Here is a 19,888-nt window from a genome sequence, read left to right on the forward strand (position 1 = left end):
ATTGATTTGAAGGCCTAAGTGATGCGATGGATGATAAAGTGAAAAAACTAGAGGATATGTTGATTGGATTAGAAAATCAATTGGAGAAGAGTAGATAAAAAATGCGTGAAAGTAAATGCTTGGGTTTAGATTGTTGTATTTTTGTATTTTTTAGTGAGATTGTGGTTGCCTACTTGTTCGGGACAACTTTATAGGAAACTTGATGAATAATTTTGGTTTTGTGTCACAAGATGAAATCATGTATTTAAACATTCTTAAAATTAAATGAAGATGAATTACTGTTATCATTATTCAAAGGTCCCTGAACTTAATCCAAATTCGTGTAGCAAATATTTATACATGTAACATGAATTCAACTAATTTTATATAAAGTATAGAAGTTCATATATTATATTCACACTGATACTTAATAAGCAATTCATCTGTTTATAGTTTAGATAACATAACAAGGACAACAACATGACCCTAAATAAAAAAACTAATATGTATGTTGGAACTATTGTATCATTTCAAGTCTTAAAGATACAACCTAAACAGCCAAAATACCAAAACAACAATTCACATTTGTATAACCCTATTAGCATTATCAATGCTGTTTAAGAGGCTTAAGTCCTGGAAGCCTAAAGTCAGGTGTTAGTACAAATTTCAGAAGTCTTGATGCAATAGTTGAAGTAGTAGCAACCATCGTCTCTATAGAAATTGCATCATTTGTGTTTCTTGGAGTTGTCATACTAGCTACTGGACCAGTGCATTGATTTTGTGAGTTGTGAGGCATCAGGTTTAGACCTTGTGAAGGTTGAGATTTGAACCATAAGGTTGGCCCTAGTCCTGATACGGGTGGGGGTATAATACATGGAGCTGTAGACCTAACAATATGGTATTTCTCTCTAAATGATCTAGGATTGCCATTGGAGTTTTTTTCTGCAGTCTGTTATAAATTTATTAAATTAATTAACTAAAAGTTTCTATGAAATTGATATGTAATAATATACAGCATCAAACAGGTTTTTATTTTTTCTAAAAATAAAAAATAAAAAATGACCTTTTCAGTTTGTAGTGCAGAGTAGAATTTTTTCACTCTGAATTTGGGCTACTGCTCCAACCCTCATAGAATTTTTAGACAATTTTTTCTTAGCTTTTCTTACCTTAATCTATGACATATTAATGTGTTACAGAAAGCAAGCAACAAAACAATATAACATATATATTCTTATACATTGGACTCACCACAGAATCTACTATTGTCTCTCTTCTAGTGACATTTTCATTGACATTGATGGTGCTGCTACCTTCTTATGTCTACTCAATAAAGTTAAAAAAATATGCACAATTAAGAATATATCTAAACCTATTTAGGACATATAAATTCCTGAACATTTTATTTTTTGGACAATTCAATCTCCAATCTAGAGACATTGTAGTAGACAGATGTACTTAATCAGTGTTTATTGCTGGAGTGTTTGATAAATTCTGGTTCATTGTCCTTTTCTGTACTCTTCTCTCCTTTTTAGTCATAGACTTCTAATTGGGATCTTGTGGTGCATTTGTACATGTCTTGTAGTAATGACATTTTTTGTCACACTTAGAGCGGGTAACAATGAATGTCTTTTTTGCCTTGGTTATACTCATCTCTCTCTCAACTGGGTTAACTTTTCTCTTCAATTTGGGTCTATGAGCAACTCTCTTGATTATGGGAGGTAGTGACCTTGGGGCATCAGTAAATGTCTAGTACTCTTCACTGTTGATAGGTTTAATACAATATGAATATATTGATTTGATAGCATCTATAGCTAGCCACTTATGGACAAAGTCCTCAGCATTAAAGCCCATTTTAGCCAATGCTGCAATTGCATGTCTACAAAGCATTTCTATTGACAACATCCAATTTAATCAAAATCAGATGTTAGACAATTAGCAACAAACCAATAATTATAAAAACGAACTTACCAGTCAACAAACCAATAATTATAAAATCAAACTTATTGGTTAATTGTCAAACATTGCATATGCATGTTCTCTCCTGAAGATTAACACCAACCTTATGATTTTGGGAATGCACCTAAAAAAGGATCCTTTGTGAATCACCAACCCAAATAGCTCTCCATCTATAGTTCTTAGGCTTGATGAATTGATCCAACTTCTTATGTTGTACTGGAGCAAGAGGTCCAATATAAGTCTCTAACTTCTTCTTATGTATTTCCATCTTTCTCATTATGTAGCACCACAACTCTTCACACATCGTCAAAATCGGCTTTTTCCTATATTCTACGCTTTACATTCCAAACTTCATACATGTTGTTAGTGATATTGTCTACTTTGGTCCCATGACTAAAAAGCATCTTACACTAAATAGCTAACTCAAATTTTTGCATATATTCCCATGCTGAAGCACATACTTATTTCAGTTTCTCCATCGCAGCACTAAATTCATTGTGTGTGGTATTCCAATTGCTTTGTCTCTTCATCTTTAAAGTTCTTGATGAAATTTTTCTAGATATGTAGAACACAGTTCCTGTGATAAGCTCTCGAAAAAATATATTTCAAAGCCAATGCCACTCCCTAAATTAGTCCCAAGACAATTATTAGTAGTTCCATTTAAGCAAAATACATGACATTAAAAAAAAAAACATATCAGAGTATAATTGTATATAATATCAAACTCATTAATGACTTAAAAAAAAAAAACTAACATAGCATAGTATAATAGTATATGATATTAAACTCATCAATGATTTAAAAAAAAAAAAACTAACATGGCAGAATATAATAGTATATGATATCAAACTCATCAATGGTTATTTAAAAAAAAAAAACACTAACAGACCATGATACATGATACCAAAATCATCAAGCTCCATCAGAATATATGACATTAAAAAATTGACAATTAACCAAGCAAAGTACAAGGTATTAAAATCAACAATAAGTAACCAAACAGAGTACAAGGTATCAAATCATCCACAAGTAACCAAGCAGATTACATGAAAATATGAAATTAAAAACAAACAAGAGTATATGACATTAAAAATTTTAACAAGGCAGGATATATGTTTTTTTAAAACCAAAATTAATAGTTAGAGGTTACCTTTTGTTGATCCGAGAAAAAATTCAGACCTAACTCAGTGCAATCTCCTAGATCTTGCTGAAGTATTGACAAGAACTACTTCCATGTATCTTTGCATTCGTTAGGAACTATAGCATACGCAATAACAAAAAAATAGTTATTGACATCTTTCCCCACTGCAGATAATAGCTGTCCACCATAGTAATCTATCAAATAGTGACAGTGACTCTGGCTGAGGTATCACATTCACCAAAGCTGTACTTTCAGGATTACTCCTATGAAGTTTCATCAGATAATCACGAATTTTTTCACACTGAACTTGTTCATTGTCTATAACTATCTCTCTACCAGCTTTCAATGACCTACTTATTATTTTACCACTTAGGCGCACGTTGTAATATTCATGATGTACTTTATAGCTTGCTTAGGTTTTAAATCAGGCTAAGTAAGTAGCCTCTTGACCAACTTTGATGTTATCAATTACCTGTTAGCTAGATTACTACCAAAATTGCTAATATAGTTATACTCATTCACCAAAGTCTTCACCTGATAAGAACCCCCTGCATTGTTTCAAGATGTCAGAATCAACCAAGAACAGTCCTGTCCTGCACATGCAGACCTTACCTCTTCTTTTCATTCTTTAGATATACTATATCCTTCCTTTCATACACAAAATAATCCTTTATTGAAACTTTCTATTGTAATGAATGTTTGCCCAACTTTAAATTCAACTTTTTTATACTCTGTCTCCTCATTGAATGCATCAAATACAGTCTTGCCTTCATCATTATCTGACACTGGACTGTTAGATGCTTCACTCTCATACTCATAAGACTAGTCATAATTAGAGTCTAACTCTTTTTTAACTATTTCAGAATTTGAATCCACTGTATTTCCAGTCAAACCATTTTCAGATCCCTCACCATCCCTTGCTTGAAGTCCATTACTTCTATCACCTCTCACCTACTTGTTCCATATCAAGAATATGTGTCCTCCTCCTACCTGAATATTTTTTTGAAGCCCTTTTCTTGGCTGTCTTCGGAGAATTACTTAGACCACTCTTACTTGGTCCAACCTTATCCACAATATGTGGGTCACCCTTAATCAATTCACTATTTGGGCCAGACTTTACCTCACCATCTGGGCCTGAATAGCTTTCTTCCTTGGTGAAACTATTTTTTTCTTCTTTTTTTTCAACCTCTTCTTCCTTCTGCTCCTCACTATCTTCACTACTATTTATATCATCATATCTCGGAGGAGGAGGTTTGTAGGACTCGTCCTCAGTTGTTTCATACCCATCATTTGTGGATGATAAGTCACTCAAAATAACGTTCTCAGCTTGCTTCTCCTCATCTACAACTTTTAGTCATACTAACCGGATGATCAAAGTAGATGTAAATTTCATTTGTCTCCTTGTTTTTACTCTTGTTATTCCTCATGTCATTTATCTCAGAATTACCTCTCATTACATATAAGTCAAATTCTAAATCAAGTGCTATGTTATCAAACCAAAACATAGTCTTGTAATCTGTGTAACCAAGCTTTTTCGGTAACGCTTCAAAATCAAAGAAGTTCACCAAATCAATGTCTAAATGTGGTCATTTCTTCACTTTTTCATTAACATAATCCAATTTATGCTATGAATTCCTCTTAAAATATCCTCCATGATGAAAAACATGAACTATTTTAAACTCGTCCATCTACAAATAACTACTAATAAAAATTTAGTTTATGACATTTTATCTGACTGTGTCCGTGATCTAAACCATTCAAAAGCAATATTATTTATTTAACAAATTAATTAAACAACTTAAAATGCCATTTATGAAATTTAAAAAAAGCACAATCACTGAATATTCCAACATCAACATCACTAAACACTCCAACACCAACATACAATTTAGGAGTAGAGATTAAATATTGCTAATTTTTGAGACCGTAAAATTTGTCACTAACCTGAACAGCGACAAGAGCTATCTCCACTCTACGACGTCAGTGACTCCATCAATTACACAGTTAGAAGCATCGTCTAGTTAGCACCCTTGTCAGCACTACCACTAGCTACTTCCTCTACTGTTTGTTCTTTCACGCAAAGAAAATTACAAGAATTTGGTTGTTCTGTAATTAAGGGTGGGGTTTTGGGAGTTATGTGAGTGAGAACGACATTTGATTCCTTGTTAACTTAAAAATAACGTCGATTTTAAAGAAGACAGGGAACAAATTGAGTTTTGTCTAATTCTTTTAATTTAACTTAACACTTCACTCTAAACAAACATCATATCAGTACCGGTAATTATCATATAAGATTTTTTCGTTAATTTTAGTCAAAAAAATATGATGAAAGAACCACAATAATTCATTTTAAAAAGAAACATGAACCCATATAAATGGTTTTTTTTTTTTAACAAAAATCGCTTTGTCCTAATTTAAAATAAAGAGGACTAAATTGAATATTGACTCCATTATCTACATATCTCGGTTATCAATTTCACTATCGATGTAAGTTTGTTTTCACTCTAGAATTATACTTGATTAACAACGAGAAAAATTCATTTAGGCCAGTAAAAACTAAAAAACGTTGTAGACTTATAGGCGTGAGAGAGAGTAGAGTACACGCTGTTTGATTTGTCTTGATCAAAATTCAGAAATAAGCAGAGGTGTGGGACGCATCAATTGTGAATCATCGAACAAGTATCAGGTTGAGATCGATCGATCTTCCTCTCTCAGCGAAAATGAACGACGCAGATGTCTCCAAGCAGATCCAGCAGATGGTTAACTTCATCCGCCAGGAAGCGGAGGAGAAAGCCAACGAGATCTCCGTCTCCGCTGAAGAAGTAACCGCTAACTGCCATTTCATCACTTTCACTATTTCTCTGCATCGCAATTTCTAAGCCTTCTCTTCCTTGCAGGAATTCAACATCGAGAAGCTTCAGTTGGTTGAAGCAGAGAAGAAGAAGATCAGGCAGGAGTACGAGCGTAAACAGAAGCAAGTCGAAGTTCGCAAGAAGATGTAACTCACTATACTATACACCTTTTACACCACTAGAAATCCTGTGAATTTTTTCATCCATTGACATGATTCGCACTCAATTTTGGATATCAATTTTAGATCTTCGGATATTAAGGCTATTTGCATTATTCTTGATCCTTGTATGTCATGATCTTTGCACCAGGCTTATACTCATGGTCTAGTGGATTCTTCATCCTTGTGGTTCTGTTCACTGAAATCCATAACAATTGTTACCTGCATTTTGTGCTTGATTTTGATTGATCTTGGTTTTGATGCTCAATTGTTTTCTAACTTTTGGTGTGGTGTGGTGTGTTTTCGGTGACAATTACTTGAATATGATGTTGTTGCCAACATATCATGTATAAGAAATTCTAATGAAATGGGTGAGACCCGGAGTTTTAGTTTGGAGGCACAAATTAATTAATTTATTTGGGGATGTGAAGCTAGTCTGCCTCCAGTATCGATCTTATTTTGACTTCCCAAATGGTGCTAGTTCTCAGTATAAGATTCATGGCATAATTTTTTGTTGCAGTGAGTACTCGATGCAGTTGAATGCTTCTCGCATAAAAGTTCTTCAAGCTCAAGATGAGGTGGTTGGTTCCATGAAAGAAGCTGCGGCCAAGGAGCTTTTGAATGTGAACCATCATCACCATGTGTACAGAAACCTTCTGAAAGAACTCATTGTTCAGGTCAGTTAAGAATCAAATATTGCAAATCAAACTAAGTGTGGTTTGATCTTGCAGTTTTGATAAGTAATTCTGTACATTAAATTTGTTTAGCCAATGATGGTATTATTCTATGTATATGTTTTTGCAATTACATTTTGACATCAAGAAACTGATGTTAATTATTTTATAAAATCTATATCATAGTCAATTGCTCATATGAAAGCAACCATGGTCTTTTATGGTGTCTGTCAGTGTCGTCATAGGTTCATTATCTTATTCCATTCAGATGTTATTTCATTGACTACCTTCTATTTGTAAGTTTGTGGAGGGCGAACATAACATAAGCATTGTTGACAGAGTTTGCTAAGGCTGAAAGAACCTTCTGTCTTACTGAGATGTCGGAAAGAAGATGTACACTCGGTAGAGCATGTATTGGACTCAGCTGCACAGGAGTATGCTGACAAAGCAAATGTTCATCCCCCAGAGATCATTGTTGACCGCGAGGTGTATCTTCCACCTGCACCCAGCCATCACAACGATCATGAACCTTACTGGTAATGTTTGGTTTAATTTTAAATCCCTAAATAACTGTCTTGCTCTGGTAGTCAGGCCCTCGTTCTTTTCCATACTGTTCCTTCTCTTGATTAGCTGATACAATACATTCAGGCATGCTTTTAGTTTATAGAATTGTACTTGACAGAATGTGTTTCCTGAAACTGTATTAGCTATTTTGCTGCTCCATATTAAGATATCAGTTTCAGTAAAGTTGATTGTATATGTTGATGTTCAGCTCTGGTGGGGTTGTATTGGCTTCCCGAGATGGAAAGATTGTGTGTGAAAATACACTTGATGCACGACTGGATGTGGTGTTCCGTAAAAAGCTTCCTGAGGTAATTTTTTGCTGCATAGCAATTTTCTTTTTCTGTGACTTGTGCTGCCTTTGTTGAATGCTTTGCTCTGAAGTATCTGTATTGTGAATACTTCGATTTACTCTAACTAGAAATTTAGTTTATTTTCAAGATATTGGAATTTGAAACTTTGACATTGAAATAAAACAAGTTAGGTTAATATTACCTAGTGATGGACAACTAGGTGAATTACTGGAAATTGAATGAGGCTTGGAACTGGGAGGTACTGTAGGGTTAAGCTCTTCAAACAAAGCTTTCTAAGAAGTTGCTTCTGTACTTACTCTTAGATTGACACTAAATTTTAGAAATAATGATTCCTTTCTTTCTCTACACATTCAATTTAAGTATGTGACCTCCTAGTTATGCCTTTTGATTGTAGCAACCTATTAAAATAAAACAAAAACTCGAAAAAACGAGATAATAATAATTATTATTGAAATAAATGGCAGGGTGGTATCATAAAGTTGTCCTTCTCTAAAAGGCTAATTATATAATCTTCTTATTTGATATTCTGGTCTTGGGATACTTTTGGCTCTGCCCTCAAATATCGTATGTTTGATGAAGTGATGAACTGGTTGTGAAGTTATTGGAGTAAATGGGGAGTTAGTCCTAGGTTTAACCATGTAAAATCATTAAATTAATGAAGTTTCTTGCTCCTTATTGCAGATCCGAAAGCTGCTCTTTGGACAAGTTGCTGCTTGAAGACTTCGGTTGTTTTGTTTCCTTGCTCCTGAAATATTTATGTTTGTGGAACGAAGCTTGTCCTTGGACCTTAGTACCTATCGTCCCATTGCTGCTGCAAACTTGTTATTGTTCTCATTTAAATAACATCATTCTTTTGTTAGTTAAGGGGTTCCCATATGGTATTCGATGAGGGCTTGCGGCCTTGGAAAAATGATTTTGCCTTGAGGATTGATGTTTTGACTCGGCAGCTCATTGTAGATTTAAGGTTCTTTGTTATGCGTAACTAATAAACTGCTGTCAGCGTTGTGATTCAAATATAAATCTTCTCTAGCCGGTGCAAGAAAAGCAGAACAAAATACAGTCTATTCATGTTGGATTTACTAAAATTAAAGGGTTATTTTTTTTTTTTTAAATTGTCTTGAAGCATAAAATGGGAACTTAAATTAAGAGTGAAGTAGTGAACACCTAACCAGTCCTGAACATTACCTCGAAGGACAAAGTGCCTTCTAACAAAAAAAAAAAAAGAGTTCAATTCGGTCCTTGTCCCTTAACGTTTTAGAACAAGGAAAATTCTATGGTATGGATAGAGTTAGACATCCAGAGGTATGGATCCGACGTGGACGGGATACAGTTTCGACGTGTGCACGGGATCCCTGTGTCATTGAAGCAGGTGAGCTGATAGAAAGGCTGGCAGCAGCAGGTGGGGAGCAGGTTTCGTATTTCGTTTTATGGAGTGTTAACAATTTAACAAAATTGATTAAATGTGTGGCGGGATTAAGCTTTATTGGATGATGGGCTGAATAAAACTTGGAAAGTTTTTTTGATACGTTGGTTGGATTTTGGAAGCCCATGACAATTAATTACTGATGAAAAATTTTAAAAAATTTTGAAGAGTAATGACATAAACCGTAGAAATATGTTTTTGAAGAATCAGATCGTGATATTGGATGAGCAAAAACATGATGATTACTCCCGTATATACTTATATGTATTTATTAAAAATTAATATTAATAAATATTATATAATTATAAAAAAATAATATTATAATTAATAAAAATGTTTTATATTTGTTATTTATATATATTTAATAATATTTATATAAATAATTATGAATAATAACAAATATAATTAATTTTAATATAAGTGAAAATAATTATAAAAAAATATTGTGTAATTTTATTATATAAAAAAATATGAATAAATTAAATTTTTTGAATTTGCTCTTTATTACCAAATATAAGAACACTAATTATTTTTCGTATTAGTTTTTTGTATCCTATTTTTCATTGTCTTATTTTTTTTCATTCTCAAAATCGGAGACAGCTTTAGTATTTGTATAGCAAAAATTTTTGTTTAATTTTGTAAAAGTTTAGTGGATCTTCTTTGTTAATCCCTTCCAAAGATTAACGCAGTTCAAATCAATTTTTGTTCGTCCAGCTAAAATTTTTAGGTTTTTCAAGTACAATTTATATTTTTTTTTTCATTACTTTCAACTAAAAAAATCTACAGAATCTAAAAAACAGATAAAGTAGAATAGGATAACAATTTTTATATGTAACTAAAAATTCTATATTTTTCAGATAAAATTTATACAATTTTATCTTTTTTATTCACCTAAAAAATTGCATAACGTAAGCAACACAAAAAATACGACAAACTGTGTTTTATTTAAGGTTTAAGATTTCAAATGATATTTATTTTTTCAAAATATGGCCCTAAGTTATTTTTAAGACCAAACATAATTAGGTGTGAACGTTGACAAAAGACAAAAGAAAAATGAAATTGCACTTTTTAAATATAGATCAACAAATTTCTGTTAATTAAATAAAACAATTTTTGAAATAAATAACCTAAGTTAATTATTTGTATTCATATTTTTTAAAACATCTATTTTTTTTATTAATACACATATTTTTATAAAATTTAAAATCCTTTTAAAAATAATATACCAATAAATCATTTATTTATATATTTATTACAATAATTTGAATTAGAGTACATTGCAAAATAACTTTTAAATTCATTTGATATTAATTCTATTATTTGTAAACAATAAAAATCAAACGGATATTATTCAAATCATAACAAATTAAATAAATTTTATTTTCTAAATCTATTTAAATCATACTGCAAATCGGGCTTAGTTACAGGGTGACTTCCAAGATTTCGTTCCGTGACAAGGTTATTGGTTCTACGGTAGCCACAGGGATAAATCGGGCTGAAGCTCTAGATGAGGATTCTATGGCAGTGGTCACTGGAAAACAAGGAGATCCTATGCCTCCAAGAGTTTGCTTCTCCGAAGAGGCTAGGAACATCCTTTCTGAACCATACAAGGAAGCAATTGTGATTAAGGTTCTTGGAAAAAACCTTAGTTACACGGCCATGTTTCACAAATTGAAAGGGGTATGGAGGATCACCGGTGGATATGAAATCTTGGATGTGGGTTTTGGGTACTTCCTCGTTAAATTTGATCGCATGGACGATCGAGAGAAGGTTTTACTAGGGGGGCCATGGATGATCTTCGGTCACTATATTGCGGTCAAGCCATGGACACCGGATTTTAAACCTTGTGAGGACACTTTCGGGGAGACTATGGTTTGGATTCGAATCTCTGGTTTGAGCATATGGTACTATCAGGATAAAGCCATGATGAGAATCGCTTCTGCTGTGGGAAGACCAGTCAAGGTGGATCTGGCTACTAAGTTGGCGGAAAGGGGAAAATTTGCTCGGGCTTGCGTGCAAATTAATCTTGGTTTGCCGGTGGTCCGGAGTGTGATTGTCGATGAGTTTGAATATAAGGTGGAGTATGAATGCTTACACCTTATTTGTGACAAGTGCAATTGTTTCGGGCATCCAGCAACTGACTGCAGAATGACCCCAATAGATTCGGAAAGGGTGGATCGAAAGGAAACATCAGTGACCGAGACGGCGGCCCGGGTGGTGCAGCCACAGGAAGCTTCAAAAGAGAAAATTTTTGAATTTGGATGCAATCCCAAAGAGTCAGTGATAGTTGCAGAAATTGGGGAGGAATTAGATGATACGTTGCATGGGAAGGAAGTGGGGTCCCAACATTTGGAAAATGAGGCTGGCTGGACCAAAGTCAGCGGCAAAAGGAGAGAAAAATTGAGTCAATCAAACAAAGCCCAACAAACATCTAAAGATAAAATGCCGGTGCGCTCAAATCAGAAATTGGACCAGAACCGTGACTTTGGGCTACGTATGAGAGGAGCCGAATCAGGGGTGAAGACCGGGTCGGTTAGCGGATCTAAGGCACGCATGGCATCTTCCAAACAGCAAGGGGTGAAGGGCAAATCTGTCTCCGTTGCGGTGCCGACTTTCACTGCCATTATCAAAAACGGACACAAGAGGTTGCGCCCTTCTTCTTTGCAGAATTCGCCGTCGACTCCGGACTGCCTTGGCGACACCAGCAAGCAGCAAATCGGCAAATTGGAAGGGTTGTCAGTGGAGGGACACAGACAGACTGGGCAACAACCGGACAAGGACAAGCAAGGCTCAGGGGGATATGATGGTGGATCTTCATCATCTCGTTAGGGACTTCAGCTGAGGTTGGTCCTTTTTACAATACAAATTGTTTTATGGATTATTCAGATTTAAGCTTTCTATTTTGGAATATTAGAGGTGCCTCTAATAAATTGGCCCGGGTTCATAGTAAGGAGTTAGCGAATAAATTTCATCCTACTTTTTTCATTCTGTTTGAAACCCATATTGCTTTCGAGAGGATGAAATCTTTTTGGAATAATCTAGGTTACCAGGATGTTGGTATTGTTGAGGCTAATGGTCATAGTGGGGGTATCTGGGTTCTATGTTCTAATTCAAATATTTCTGTGAGAGTATTGGATGTAGTTGATCAATGTATCAGTTTTGAAATCACTATGGGCAATACATCTAGTTACTGCAGTGCGGTGTATGCTAATCCGCATATACATCGGCGTAAAGAACTGTGGGGTGACTTGACAAGGATTGCTAATATGATCCACGGACCTTGGATTGTGTTAGGGGACTTTAATGATGTTTTGTTGCAGAGTGAAGTTAGAGGGGGGCAATTTAGACTTGCCAGAGCAGAACAATTTGCGGAAACATTGGAGGATTGTGGGCTGTTTGATATGGGGGCTATTGGGAGAAGATTCACTTGGTACAGGAAGGTGAAAGGTGGGGTGCAGGTGGCCAAGAAGCTTGATAGAGCAGTCATCAACCAGGACTGGCGACTAATGTTTCCAGAGGCTTATACTGAGGTGCTGGCGCGCCTTCACTCTGATCATTGCCCATTATTCACTAGGTGCAAGATGGCAAAGAGGGCTACCAAGGGCCATCGTCCGTTCAGATTCCAAGCTGCGTGGATGACTCATCCTCTTTTTAGGAATGTTGTTGATACAGCTTGGAATAGAGGAGCTCCGGATGTAGTTAAATGTTTGTTGGAGGTTCAAAAAGATGCAACTAGCTTCAATAAAAAGGTTTTTGGCAATATTTTTGTTAAGAAAAGGGAGTTGGAGAGGCTTTTGAATGACGTTCAGATTACTCTGGAAAGTCGAGAGGATCAACAGCTTAGGATCAAAGAGCAAGTTTTGCATCAGGAACTGAATGCTGTCCTTCTTCAAGAAGAGTTGTTGTGGTATCAAAAATCTAGAGAACAATGGGTGAGATGTGGAGACAGAAATACAAAATTTTTTCATCTGCAGACAGTTATCAGGAGAAAGAGGAACAAAATTCATGGGTTATTTTTGGAGGATGGGTCTTGGACCACGGAGACTACGAATCTAGAACTGGCGGCAAATTCTTTCTTTCAAAAGCTCTTTTCTACAAGGGAGGATATTGACCTGGACGCCATGGGGCCTTTTCCTTGCCCGTCTCTTAGTACTGAGGCTTGTCAAAAGTTAGTGGAACCGGTGACGTCTGAAGAGGTTAAAAGAGCTGTGATGACCATGAGTTCATTTAAAGCCCCAGGGCCAGATGGATTTCAAGCAATTTTCTACAAAGAGTTCTGGGACTCTCTTAGCAACGATGTGTGTAGACTGGTCAAGCGAGCCTTTGAGGGTGAGCCATTGAATGCGGCTATTTTCGATACTCTCATTGTTCTAATTCCTAAAGTGGAAGTTCCCTCTTCCTTACGGGAGTTTCGGCCTATTAGCTTATGTAATGTAATTTATAAAGTTGTCACAAAGGTTCTAGTTAACAGGTTTAGACCTTTCCTGTCGGAGATCATTGGTCCTTTGCAAGGAGGGTTCATTCCAGGAAGAGGAACCACAGAGAATATTATCATTGCTCAAGAGATTATGCACTTCATGAGGAACACCAAGTCTCGAAAAGGGACCATGGCATTCAAGATTGATTTGGAAAAAGCTTATGACAGGGTAGACTGGCGTTTTCTGGAAGCTACTTTGGTCCGGTTTGGGTTTCCAAAGGCTACCATTAATCTTATATTGAATTGTGTGACTTCCTCTTCGTTGGCAGTTTTGTGGAATGGGAACAGGCTCCAAAATTTCAATCCGAAGAGAGGGTTGAGGCAAGGAGATCCTATGTCTCCTTATCTATTTGTACTCTGTATGGAAATGCTTGCCTGCTTTATCTCTCATAGAGTTTCCCAAGGTTTGTGGAACCCAGTTGCGGTTTCTAGGAATGGACCACGACTCTCTCATTTGATGTTTGCAGATGATCTTTTGCTTTTCTGTAAGGCATCAAAAGCTCAAGTAATAGAGGTCATGCATTGTTTGGACTTGTTTTCTAGAGCGTCAGGTTTAAAGGTAAATCTTCATAAGTCAAAGGCCCAGTGTTCCAAGAGGGTGTCGGAGAGGAGAAAAGAGGTTCTCTCAGGGGTCTCTAACATCCAGTTCTGCAATGATTTGGGTAAATACCTGGGAATTAACATCGGTCATGCCAGAGCTTCCAGGAAGACGGCTCAGGAGATTATTGAAAAAATTTCGAGAAAGCTCTCCAGTTGGAAAGGACGCCTACTGAATAAGGCAGGGAGGCTTTGTCTTGTTAAATCGGTTATGGCCTCTATCCCAGTTTATGAAATGCAAATTTCTCTTCTCCCGAAGTATGCATGTAATAAAATTGATTCCTTGATGAGACAATTCTTGTGGAAAGGCCAAGCGACTGGAAAAGGACTGCATCTGGTCAGGTGGGAGGTCACCATAACTCCTAAAAAGGCAGGAGGATTGGGTATTAGGGATACTTCCTGTGCTAACATGGCGCTTCTGGGAAAGTTGGTATGGGATTGTCTAAATAATAGTGAGAAGTTATGGGTGCAGGTTCTGAAGCATAAATATCTCAGGAATCAATCTGGTATGAACGGAAACAGTAGAAATTCTTCATCGGCTACCTGGAAGAACATTGTTAGTGCCTATGAGCATCTCAAGGAAGGGCTTCATTGGAATATTGGAGATGTCCACAAATCAGTTTGGTATGATGAGTGGACTCCTTTTGGTAAGCTTTGCAACCTTGTTCCTTATGTACATATTTCTGAATCAGATTTCATGGTGGCTGACTTGTGGAAAGGGGTGTCTTGGGAGGTTGATAGTCTTACCACGCCTATTCCGCATGAGATTAAGCAGTTTATTTATGGTCTGAGATATCCTAGTTTGACTGAGTTGGAGCCACAGTGGGAGTGGTGGCCTGCAGCAACAAAAAAGTATAGTGCAAGGGAGGGTTACAGATGGTTATTAAAGAAAACATTAAATTGGAATGCCAACAGTAATTGGAACTGGTTGTGGAACACAAACATTCCAGAGAAGTTCAAATTTACTATGTGGCTTAGCTTACATGATGCTCTACCAACTGAGACCTTTCGATTCAAGCGGCATTTAGCTTCTTCAGATATGTGTAAGAGATGTAACAAGGCGCAGGAGACTATGGAGCATTGCCTTAGAGACTGTGAACGATCAAAGGCAATCTGGTATATGTTGGATCCTAGTATCCTGGACTCGACGGCTGGTACTGCTCTTGAAGAGTGGTTTCGGAAGGCCTTGGCTAACAATGAGGCGTCCTTTGGTGCAGGGCTTTGGTGGGTATGGAGACATAGGTGCAATGACATATTCAACACTGACAACCCTTGGACAGACCATAAGGTTGTTGCCTTGGCCAGAATTACCGCCAAGGACTTACAGGTTTACAGGAATCGAAGCAATGCCTTTAGGTCTCTCCGAAATTGCCTGTGTTGGGAACCACCGGTAGGCAATAGTTTTAAAGTTAATTGTGATGCAAGCTTGTATATGGATTCAAATTTAGCGGGATTTGGGTGTATTATTAGAGATTCTAAGGGAGATTGGATCTCGGGCTGCTCTGGAAGCATTCCCCCTTGGTCTATAATCAGATGTGAATTATTTGCTGCTTGGAGGGGGCTGGTTTTAGCTTGGGATTGCGGTTTGAGGGATATTATATGTGAAACAGATTGCCTTGACATTCTGCCCATCATGCATGAGCTTACAAGTGGGTATCCATCTGAAGTAACAGATTTGGTTCACAAGATTCAGGAGCTTTTATCTCGTCCTTGGCTTGTTCACGTTGAATGGGTGTCCCGAGAAGCAAATAGAGCTGCGGATTGGATGGCTAAATATGGTGCCAAGAGTAACTCTAATCATGTTATTTGGTCTGAGCCTAGTGTTGATCTCCAACGAATCATCCGCTCGGATTTAGAATAATTTTTGCTTTGTTTCTTTCCTTGTTTAGTCACCAAAAAAAAAAAAAAATACTGCAAATATAGTTATGTCTCATTGTTACTAACAATAATATACGTTGAATGTTGTTCTTAAATGTTTTTCCTTTGCAAACAATATTAATAAAGAATCTTTTACGGCAATGCTATTGCATGATCAAATTATTTTAATAATTAACTTAGTCCAATAAAAAAAAATAATAAAAACGCACATAAGAAGAAAAAAAAACAAATATTTAATTAAATTTAATTAAAAAATAATTTTTAAATTAATATTTTTTATTATTTATTGCTTAACTCATTAGCAGTGAAAATAATATGAATAATAAAAAATATTCATATTTTTTTAAAAATATATTAATATACTTAAAAAATGTCTAAAAATAGAAACATTTCCAATCCAATAAAAATGGAAATGCAAAAAAAGACGTCACAAATTATAAGTATTATTTGCAAAAACATATATTTACGATTTCATGATCCAAAGATCATTTTAAATTTTTTCAACTATCAGGAGAGACTCCTACTTGAAGTGTTCAAGAGAGACTCCTAATATTAAAGATTCTTAAAAATAGACCGGTGATTAATTGTTTTGTTCATATTGTAACATTTTTCGTTAGCAATTAATTGTCATGATTTTCCAAAATCCAACCAACGGATCAAAAAATATTTTAATATTTTATTCAGCCCATCATCCAATAAAGCTTAATCACACCACATATTTAATTAATTTTGTTAAATTGTTAACACTCCATGGAACGAAACACAAGACCTGCTGCTGTCGGTCTTTCTATCAACTCACCTGCTTTAACGACACAGGGCTCCCGTGCACACATTGTAACTGCATTCCGTCCACGTCGGATCCATATCTCTAGATGTCTAACTCTTTCCATACCATAGAACTTCTCTTAAGACAATGTGACTCTTTGGCAACAGAAATTATTTAAGTGGCACGTTTGAGTGATGAGCTGGCGCATCAAATATCACCTTTTGACATCAAATTAATCATGTACCTATTTGTTAGGAATTGATGTGTTTTGAAAAAAGTTTGATACAATAATTTTTTCAATTGATTTTTATAAGTTTTCTTAAAAAAAAATTGTCTTGACCCACTTATACAAAGGGAATTATGTATCTCAAGCATTTTCCCCTTTAAGTGAATGTTGTAGTAGTTTGAATTTTATTAACATTGTACCTGATTCAAACTCCAACACTTAATTAAGCCACCTGATGAACTAACCATCACCCAAGTTGGTTTGAATATACAAGTTAATAAATCGGACCAGAACATTTCACAAAATAAATAGTTAAATACAATGTTCAAAATGAGGCCCGCGTTTTACCGTTGAGTCTTCAAATCCTTACCTCTACCTGTCTTAACACTTTGACAAAATAAATATTTATTCTTAGGTAAAATGCACTTTTATTTTATTTTTACGTTCGAATTATCTTTTTTCAAGTATAATAATAATGACATCTTTTTTAGATTGCAGATATTTTAATGGGTGGAACGTAAACTAAGGACACTTATGTATGAATAGAGAAAGTGAATTTCAAGAGAAGTAAATGTATATTTAACCAAAATGATATAAATGTTTAATATCGTGAAAAAAAATCGTAAATATTATTGGACATATTTAATAGTTTTATAAATTTCGGTATATTACAACATGCATCTTACACCTCTAAGTTTCTCATACATTTTGTAGAAATGTTCACACAAAAGTTATATGAGGTGTCTATCTCTTCAAAAGTTTATGTAATGTAAATCCTATTGAATCAACATATAAATAGTACTCACAAATAATATAATCTTGACCTATCAATAACATCATATTATTTCACTCTTGTTATGCTTTATTATAACAAAGCACAAATCCATAAGCAAACATCTTATAAGCTTTATTAAAAAATAAGTAAAATATTTTTAATTTCTAATAATAATTATTGTAAACTAAATTAAATCATTTTTTATATTTTTACTTTATTTGACATATTCACCGTGTGTTTATATTATATTGTAGATTAAGATTATTTTCTAAATGATTAAAACTTTCGTCTTTTCTAAATATAACATTTAGAAATAAATTTAAAATATATTTTTTAAGGTAAACAAAATATGTTTTGAAAATTTTTTAAAAAATAAATGATAAAACAGGCTCTTAACAAATATAGCAAATCTCTTTGCATGTTTCAATTGAATTCTAAACAATCTTCTCCCTAACCAAAAAAAAAAAAATATAGTTTAAACTTCATGGTTTGAATTGATTAAATGTGAAAATATAATACAATACTATAAAAATATTTTATCCTCATTTTAAAAAAAAATCATAATTAACAATTAGCATAAAAACAATTACATCAATTTAACATAACAAGTTGTAATATAAAACATTTTGTTTTATTATATTTCAGAAAGTTGTTAAACACATGCATTTTACGTTATAATAGATAAACAATATTTTAATTTATTTCATAATATTTTAGTTTTATTTTCACAATATTTGTAAGGTTAACTTCTAGTTCTTATTTCAACTCTTACAAAATTAACCTATAGAAGATCAAGAAGATGGCATAAAGATTGGAACAAAATTTGGATAATCATCGAAATTCTGAATTTCAATTTTCTGTGATGCATTTTCAATAATTTTTTCCACCTGTTTCTACTTCTAATTGGGTTTCTACTCCTATAGAATTAGAATCATCCTTTCTACCAAACGTATTCTTACATGTGTCGCATCACAGCTTATTGAACATCTAACACAGCCTGAAAGCATTCACAATATTTCTTTTGGTAGAAAAATTTCTTGCAGTTGCATGGTGGTATTGGAGTTTTATTTGAATTATTGGCAACAACTTTAGGAGCAAAACGTAAATTAATGTAACCCAATCAAATTAATGTTGTATGTCTCTTCGAACTAGTGTAACATTCGCGCTAGGCACGGACCATCTAATATAAAAATGAGTTGCTATTATATCTACTAACTAATACTAATATTTGTTACGTTTATCTTAAAAAAGATTGTGTGTATAAAAAATAAAAAACCCATTATATATTTCTTAGTTACTGTTTATATTAGTAGATTCCACTTATGTAAAAAAAACTATTACATACATGTATTTAAATAAAATTTATAACACAATGTTACATGAAAAAAACATTAAATAATTAATACAAATAGTTTTTATTATAATTATACAGACAATTATTACTAATTATATTTCATTCAGTTATATATTTAGATCCAAATCTAAGTATTTCAGTTGATGATATTGTACTATTAAAAAATCAAATAATATTGTTCAACAAAATGAAAAAAATTCATTAAAGACCCAAATCTCATAATGCACATAATTGGCACTTCTTTTGCAAGGAATTTTGCAATGCCACCAATAGAGTAGATAAAGAGTATATTAGTCCCCAAAATAACGACCAAGAGTTAGTCTAGTAATAATATAGTTGCCTTTGTTCAAATTTTGCAATCCACAAAAATTGCAAAGGACAATATCATCATTTACAACTTCTCCATCTACCATGGTCTAAATGCGTTCTTTAGGGTTTAATACAGTAAATTTTAAAGATGTACTTGTCTACCAAAACAAAATTATATATAGAAAATTATTGAAACACAGAAGTAGACTTGTAAAAAAAAAAATACAATAAAAATAAGAGAAGTGTAAGGCGTAAGACATCAAGATACTAAATAAGGAAAATATTCTTAGCTTCATTTAATTACTAAAACAAAATTCTTTATGCACTACGTAGAACCTTACCTTTGAAATTAGTGGAAAGGTTCCTATCATTTATCAGGGGTTCTAACTTAGGTACATACTTCCCTAAAAAAATGTGTTTCATGAATGATCAATTTAATTAGACATAT

At 34.2% G+C, this 19,888-nt stretch overlaps 2 protein-coding genes across 2 annotated transcripts; both read left to right on the forward strand.

Annotated features, from left to right (window-relative positions):
- The first annotated feature begins 5,519 nt into the window (after positions 1–5,519).
- Positions 5,520–8,649, forward strand: LOC107618688 (V-type proton ATPase subunit E). Its single transcript, XM_016320820.3, has 6 exons — positions 5,520–5,898; positions 5,974–6,074; positions 6,607–6,763; positions 7,100–7,296; positions 7,533–7,632; positions 8,317–8,649. The coding sequence occupies exons 1-6, from the start codon at positions 5,797–5,799 to the stop codon at positions 8,350–8,352; spliced, it is 693 nt and encodes a 230-aa protein (XP_016176306.1). The 5' UTR covers positions 5,520–5,796; the 3' UTR covers positions 8,353–8,649.
- A 3,426-nt stretch (positions 8,650–12,075) lies between these two features.
- LOC148543753 (uncharacterized) lies at positions 12,076–13,855 on the forward strand. The gene is made up of 3 exons (XM_088498698.1): positions 12,076–12,965; positions 13,209–13,704; positions 13,805–13,855. The coding sequence occupies exons 1-3, from the start codon at positions 12,076–12,078 to the stop codon at positions 13,853–13,855; spliced, it is 1,437 nt and encodes a 478-aa protein (XP_088354824.1).
- Positions 13,856–19,888: the final 6,033 nt, after the last annotated feature.

This window comes from Arachis ipaensis, chromosome B9 (genome assembly GCF_059453495.1).
Source record: "Arachis ipaensis isolate K30076 ecotype BB chromosome B9, ASM5945349v1, whole genome shotgun sequence".
NCBI lineage: Eukaryota > Viridiplantae > Streptophyta > Magnoliopsida > Fabales > Fabaceae > Arachis > Arachis ipaensis.